Raw genomic sequence first — 8,095 nt, 5'->3', positions numbered from 1 at the left:
CCAAGTTGAACTTTTAAAAAATGAAAACTCGGTGCTAAGAAATATTCTTTTAATGTATTTTTTTTGTTAAGTAAAGTCCTATCATTGTGTACAATACGATCTGTTGAATAGAATGACCCTCCATGAGTAGATAATTAAAACAACGTAGAATGATATACTTTGGCCACAAAATGCTTAGTTCACCCTCATGTTTTGTTCACATCAATATTTTTCTGCTGATCGTGGTGGAAACTTTTACCCACCTTTTAAGATAGCCATCACATTTATGATATAACAACCAGCCTATTGCAAAATTTGTATTGATGAGAAACTCCATCTAGCCATTAACTCTGCTAGTGATGTGATTTGATTTTTATTCTTGTATTATAACATGATCTTCTCTGCTAAAGCATTTTCTCCATATATTAAACTGAAGTTTGTTTTTGTTACTAAGCTTCCCCACTTCCATTCACGAATTATCAATGTTACAAGCCCCATCAAATTTGAAAATTATAGAGACCAAGGTGACACCTATGTGTGGTTGATGGTTCTTCATTACTGATGCAAGTAGAAGACACATCAAATCTGCCACTTTATAAGCTCACTAGAACGTCCCCACCACAATATCAAGCATCCGTGGACCTTTAAGGTTTCCAAACATGCACTTTATGCTTTCTTTTTTATGGTGGTTGTGTAAAACTCTTTCTGATTGAGCTCTGTGTTACCCATGTTGATATGTTTGTAATTTCCTTCATTATTTTGCATCTCTACATGTCTTGATGGTTGACCTTACCGCTAAAACCATCATCGAATTCAGCATCATTGTCTAAGACTCTTCCTATCAAAATCATATCGTTTAAGGAACACAAATCTTCACATGATATTTGAAATAGTTTTTTTACAACTGGTTATGAACCTGATGGAAAACTCTCTTAAGCCATTATGTTACCTGCGTACTTCTATCTTAAAGCCGTACCTGTACCCAAGCTCCTTGGACCTCCTTGCATATATGCATACATTTATTCGGGCATGTATCAATTAAACAATACATGTTTTAATTTAGAACACGTGTCATACTTTTCTTGGACGTAAATCCTACACATCCATTGCACTTACGCATCTACTTGTTGAAACTTGTTGGGTTCCAAACTATGATTTTAATGGTTGTTTGGGCTTCTAGTTCAAAAAACGAGCGTTTTTACAATTTATAATCCACATAATAAAAGAAACATAAAAAAGTTATTGAAATTTTAATTCTCATAACACGTAAAAAAATATTGATCTCAAATAAACTATTAATTTTAATTAATATATGTGTATATAAATATTCATAAAGTTGTGTCCCCGTACCCTACCTTTTACAAATTTTGTGTCGTACCCGTGCCTGTACATATGCAACATAGGGTGCCAATAACCTTGCCAATGAAATATGGACACAAAATGATTTTCTATAATTCTTAAACACTGGATTGTGCCTACCAAATTCCCCTCGATTGGCTGCAGAATTTCAGTTCCCTCTAGCACAAAGAAAGCGAAGAGCCAAACAGAACACATGCCAAGATCTTGCTGCTAAAAAGTCAGGCAATTAATATCACCTTCCCATGCTACAAGCCGACAAGTGCCACACTGTAGCACAGAGGTCAAGACCGTTTTTTATAGATATAACAGCTAGGTCTTGACTACTGCGTATTGGAGGCTACTGCCTATTCTCCTAATGAAAAGATTACAAATGCTAAGCATTCAGATGGAATCATTATTTCATTTTAAAGTACATATTTCATTACTGGTGTTATTTTCCGACTTTAGCAATATCATCATCACTTTTTCTTATTTTTCGTTTGTATGCCAATTTCCATGTGAATGAGACCAATAGCTTGGTAAGTCATCAGAATACTTTCTTGTTTATTCGTAGTACTACTTTCAGAAGACTCAGTTGCATGTGCTCTTCTTCATATATGGCTTACAAAATTATGCTTATTTGTGCTAGCTAAGTTCTTAACTCTTGTGTATGGTTCTCTCTTTCTGTGTAGTCATTTTATTACAATTTAAATATCATGTGCGTCTAGTTTAGTAGTTGCTTCTTGTATGGCACTCATTAACTTTGATAGTTTCTATTTAGAATGTAAGACCTTCCTATGATCTGCATTTTTCTTTGGATTTCTCTTTTAGAGATGCTGGTTGCTTGAAAGATCGCATGAGGAAAAGGGAAATCAAGAGTGAATATTCTCCAAAGAAAGTTAAGTCAGATGGAAAATCTCAATTATTGTCATCAAGGCGCCTAGCAAATTCTTCGGGTTTAGACAATTCTACAAGTTGTTTGACAAAAGTAGCACAGAGCAATGACAATATGTTAGGAAATGCCCCACCAATGAAAGCTAGATCTCTAGATATCATGAGTATAGTTCAGGAAGTTGACCATGTACCTAATGTTTTGGATAGATCTACAGGGAGAAAAGAGAATGCTTCTGGTCCAAGAGTGAAAAAGATCATGCGTAGAGTTGGAGAGAAAGAAGAATCATCCACTCTTGTTCAACAACTGAGGAAAGAAATAAGAGAGGCTGCTCTGGATAAAACATCTAATCACAATGACAATGTTAATGACTTTGATCTGAAACTTCTAACAGCTTTCAGGGCAGCCATTGTTAAACCTAGAGATGAACTGGTTAATAAACATAGTCCGGTTGATAGAACTTTGAAGAAATCTTTGCTACAGAAAGGGAAGACACGTGAAAACTTGACCAAGAAGATATATGCAACATCAACTGGAAGGCGAAAGCGTGCCTGGGATAGGGAGTGGGAGGTTGAATTCTGGAAGCATCGGTGTACAAGAACCAAGACGGAAAAGGTTGAGACACTACATTCTGTTCTATCACTTTTAAAGAAAGCTACAAATTCTTGTTCAAACAACTCAACAACTAATGAAGGGCCTGAAGGGGAGACAAACTCCATTCTCTCTAGAGTATATCTAGCTGACACATCGCTTTTCCCAAGAAAAGATGATATCAAACCTCTCTCTGTTCTTGCGGGATCTTGTCAAACCGTAAATGAGTGTAATACAGAAAAAAATTCATCTGGCATTTCCAGAGCCTTACCTCAGGTTAAAGCTGCTTCATCTGAAAACACAGGAAAAACGCCAATTACTATGAGCCTCACTGCTGAAACTTCTGGTAAGAAAGAGAACCGCCTTTCTGATTCAAGTGTCTCCACAGTGAGAGTACAAAATTCATCGAAGGAAATAACCAATCAATCTGGTTCTTCAAAGTTTGACAAAAAGAAATGGGCTCTGCAGGTTCTTGCTCGAAAAAATGCTTCAATTAGTTCGAGTGAGAGTAAAGAGAAAGATGGAGATAAATCTGCTCTCAAGGGGAACTATCCTTTACTAGTATGTTATAATAGCTTGTAAGCTATTCCATTATGTAAAGTTTCTTGTTTCTTCTTGAATTCCTATAACATATTTGGAGCTTTTGTAGGCACAACTCCCCATAGATATGAGACCAGTGCCAGCACCTAGTAACCATAACAAAGTTACTCTGTCTGTAAGGCAGGTATGTACAGTAAATTAGTGTTTTTCTTATTTTTATTTGTGACTAATCTCGGAAACTAAATCTTGTATCTTTTAATTGATAAAAAATTTCTGCTGGTCACAACTCACAACTGTCCATGTATCTTCTCTAGCACATAAAGCCAATGCTGCAATCTCGGTATGGGAGCAGCATATAAACAACTGATGGATTGACGCCAACTTAGTGGAACTGAATAAACTGGAATGTTACATGTACTTAATCGGGTCATGATTAGATGAGGGACCTGTTAAACCAACTTATATTGCTTTCCTTGTGTGTATAAGACCTTAAATTTTGAAATTCCGTTGAACAACTAACTTCCAGACTTAACACAAGACTGGGAGCTAAGTTCCAAAACTGTTTAGAGGACTTAACATCTGTCCAGGCTGTATATTTCAACTCCATTCAGCAGTCAATTCCTGGTAGAAATACAGGAATAGAATAAGAATGAACACAAGAATATGATTCTTAGCAAACTGTTTACGGGATCATGCAACAATGGGAGAGAATATTAACCGAAATACACAATTTTGAATAAAATGGCCTCAATTGATATTAGCAAAAAGAAATCAGGGTAAAAGATTTTGCAATAGACCCTAGCAGGCTAGCATGCATTGCCTATGCTAAGGAACATCAATTGATCTAATCAGGTGTATTGATAACAACTAATTGAGTTACATTTGAAAACAAATGGTACAGAGACAGAAGAACAAAAAGTTAACGATGATTTCGAGTGAACAAGGAGAACTATGAGATAAAGAACATATGAGGGAGCGATAAAGAATAGAGATCACGAGGGAACTTGAGTTGCAATGGATGTTGCGAAATTGTGAGGAAGGGATGGACACTTATAGGTGGGGAAGTTAAGACGTGATAGAGGGAGAAGACTCAACGAGCTTTCCTTTTAAGAGTTGCTGCTTATGAGGATAAACAGAAGGTAAAGGGAAAAAAGGGTTCCACTTCTTGGAGATGAAACTCGTAGCTTCGTTGGAGATTACACGTGAAATACGTACTTGGTTGTTTCTCTGTACTAGTTGAATACTTTCAGCTTCTTAATAGGAATTTTATCATTGAGAGATTTGAGGGGCGTTTCATGAAACGGGTATTAGGAATCAAGTGATTAGATGATCATCCGCTGATGCAATTTGCATCCTGTCCCTAGATATGAAGTGTTATGGTGCTTGCACTCACATAAATATACTAATGTTAAACATCTTTGAGTTGTCAATTTCAGCACATGTTACATTATGAGCACAGGCTTACGACTGATGATTTTATCTTCAATTTGTGTATATTATATGTCTGATAAAACCTGCCAGTTTACATCTTTACATTCCACAATTTTATTTTGTAACCCTATGTTGTCAGGCAATTACTGATGGGATTTTCGAAGCTATAGAATGACCCATATCAGATATATGGTTATAATTTCATGTTCAATCCTTCTTAGGAGAAGTTAAATAGGAAATCATTGCCATCTTAGTCTTATTTACAATATTCTGTTATATTCATTGCTCAGTAGACAGCAGCAACAGAGCCCTTATCCCAAAATTTTGAGGACGCCTGCATGAGTCATATTCTTCCTTTTAGTCCTTTTAAGGAATATCTCCTCAATTAAGTTAACCACTACCATTATTTGCAAATAATTAATTAATTCTGCAGCCTGTCACCTGAATCTATGTTTTCTCCCTGCCAGGCACAACTCTACCGTATTACTGAGCATTACTTGAGGAAAACCAACCTACCTATTATGCGTAAAACTGCTGCTACAGAATTGGCTGTTGCTGATGCAGTTAACATAGAGAAAGGAATTTTTGAAAGGTCAAATAGCAAGCTGGTCTATATTAATCTTTGCTCACAGGCTTTATCACAACGATCTAACAAACCACCATCAGCTGAAGTTAATACTTCTAATTCTTCAAGACCAACTGCAAATGTTATCGATCAGATAGCTGATGAAACATCCAGCTTTTCAGTTGGAGAACAGAGCAAAGTAGAAGAAGCATTGAGACTGGCTGGACTTACTGATTCTCCTCCAAACAGTCCTAAGCCTACAGTAGATCTAAATGTTGAAGATAATATTAATGGAAGTGCCAGAGAGCAAGGACTTGAGAATGTTCTCGATATGGATTCCCACGCAGAATTGGATATATATGGAGACTTCGAGTACGATCTAGAAGATGAAGGTTATGAAGTGTCAAAGTTGCTACAGCAACAAGATAGAGATCCCAAGTTGAAAGTTGTCCTTTCAACTCTTCAGGATGATAAACCTCAGAATTCTGATACCCAAGGGTTACCTGATGACAAAGACAAATTTAAGGTTGAAGTAGATGATAATGCAGAAAATGTAACAGAGGAGATTAAGATAGTTAGCCCCTCTTTGATAAAGCCATCTGGAGGGGAGATGTTTGAAGAGCCATCTTTAACAGAGTATGAGGAGTTGTATGGGCTAGAATTAGATAACAAAATGTTTCAGAATAAAACATCTGATACACTTACAGGAGAATTGAACAAATCTTTGGAGATGGTTGCAGCAGGCAAAATCATAGTTTCTTCTCAGAGCGAAAAGCATCTGTCAGAGGATGGTACTGCTGCAGCTTCTGAGTTTGAGAATGAAGGTCATGCGGAGAGTAGCTTTGATAATGGTAGGGTACATTCAAATCATGAATCTTTTGGTGGTGGAAACCCATTAGCTCATTCTCTGACAGACAAGAAAGACCCGATGGAGAGGAAAATGAAAGACGAGTCTAATGAAGTTCCCGCTTCCAGTAGTTCCATTTCCAAGAAGGTACATAGGCCTTCTGATATTTTGATCTTCTTTATCTCCCTTTTTCTTTAAATTCTTATGAACACAACAAACTGCATTTTCCTCCTCCATTCCAAATAGGTCTTTGTAATGCTGTGGAGGAAACCCATTTAATTTTTGTGTTTCATTCTTAAGACTTTCAAGGATCGTTATAATCTTCATGCAATTTCCATTGAAGCTGATGCGCCTTTTCCCTGCTCAGTTGGCGAACTTGTCATGAAATGTCTAACTGCAACATGAAACCTTCCAATGTTAGATCTTCAGGTTGAAATTAGGAGGAAAGGTTTTTAGTTGAATTGACATAATGCTTTTTTTGTATAGTTTTCAGGAATATTTATAGGAAACTATCATGTTGGAAAAGGTCGTTCTTTTTCATCTTACTGAAAGCTTTAGCCTTAAGGTAGTGAAACGAAAGAGCGTGCATGTTTCTTTCTCTTCGATATTCTTCGTTTCTGTCACTTTTCTGTAAACAAACTCAACCTAAATTCCATTGGTGTAAGATTACAGTAAATCTCTTGTTTGCTGATTTAAGTAGTTGATGCCCGTAATGTTATATAACCCAGGGGGTTATTTGCTCTTTGATGCCCGCAAAGTTTCACTCTATTTTAACTTTGCTATGCCCAAAGTTCTCAAATGATGTTAATTTGACAATTTAATATGCCAAAATCTTAACTCTTTTCCTCACTTTTTCCAAACTCAAAGAACTAAAATTTGATAACAAGACTATTTTCTCATCAACTTTTATACATTAATGTAGTTGGAACAGTTAATTTTTATTTTTTGTACCTCAGAGTATCAAATTGTCAAAATAGAACTTTAGGTTTAGTAAAAAATTCGGAGTATTCAAGCGCAAACAACCCCTCCATATACAAATTATGATATTTGTAAGTTTTAACTGGAAAGTGCTTTGTCTTATATTCCTTAACTTCATGACATAACCACACTGCATTTCAGGTAGAAGCCTATGTTAAAGAACACATCAGGCCACTGTGCAAAAGTGGAGTGATAACAGTGGATCAATACCGGTGGGCTGTTGGAAAGACAACTGATAAAGTCATGAAATTCCATCACAAGGCCAAGAATGCTAATTTTCTAATTAAAGAAGGGGAAAAGGTGAAGAAGCTTGCTGAGCAGTATGTTGAGGCTGCTCAACAAAAAGAAAGTTGATATCTTTGTTCATCTTTTTGAGAATCTTTCGGATTTCAACATGCTGTATTCATGTACCTCTTAGGATGTGAAATTCTTTGTAGGGTAATGCTAATTTTCACACCAAAGAAGGCGAAGAGAAGCATCAGCCAAGTCCGATAATGTTGTACATATCAAAACCGAGCATGGAATCTGAAAATATTTCTGTGTAAGGTGATTCCTGAAGAGTTTCAGTTGCTTAAATTTCTTGTATACAGAGTAAAGAACCGAATTCTGATTAGCTATGAGCTGTATGTTGCTGGTTCAGGTTCTTAGCAAAAGCTAGTGATGGCTTGCAGATTCGAAGACTTCTTGTTTGTAAAATTGAATGAAGCAAGGCTTTATTCTGGAAAAGAGTATTTTGTCATGAAGTTCTTTTATCTCAAGCTTATGGTGGATAATTGTGACAATGGCCATTTCTTGTTGTAGAGTCTGACACTGTGGCCAGGCATGGGAGTACCTACATCACAACGTCGTCGCCCGTGTCAGACTTACAAATCAATCGAGAGCTATAGGAGTACTCGTGTGTCAATGATTTTTGTTCTGGTAGCAAGCTTATCAT

The 8,095-nt window shown here is 36.5% G+C and overlaps 1 protein-coding gene across 1 annotated transcript in view; it reads left to right on the top strand.

Moving 5' to 3' along the window:
- Window positions 1-7,887, top strand: part of LOC109840004 (uncharacterized protein At4g10930) — a 20,041-nt gene extending 12,154 nt beyond the window's left edge. The window contains exons 11-14 of the mRNA XM_020408491.1: window positions 2,149-3,361; window positions 3,450-3,524; window positions 5,239-6,330; window positions 7,303-7,887. Coding sequence (XP_020264080.1) covers window positions 2,149-3,361; window positions 3,450-3,524; window positions 5,239-6,330; window positions 7,303-7,515 — 2,593 coding nt within the window. The 3' untranslated portion in view covers window positions 7,516-7,887. The remainder of the gene's footprint in view (window positions 1-2,148; window positions 3,362-3,449; window positions 3,525-5,238; window positions 6,331-7,302) is intronic.

This window comes from Asparagus officinalis, chromosome 5 (genome assembly GCF_001876935.1).
Source record: "Asparagus officinalis chromosome 5, Aspof.V1, whole genome shotgun sequence".
Taxonomy (NCBI): domain Eukaryota; kingdom Viridiplantae; phylum Streptophyta; class Magnoliopsida; order Asparagales; family Asparagaceae; genus Asparagus; species Asparagus officinalis.
The sequence above is the reverse complement of the archived record's forward strand: the minus strand, read 5'-3'. Positions and strand labels throughout refer to the sequence as shown.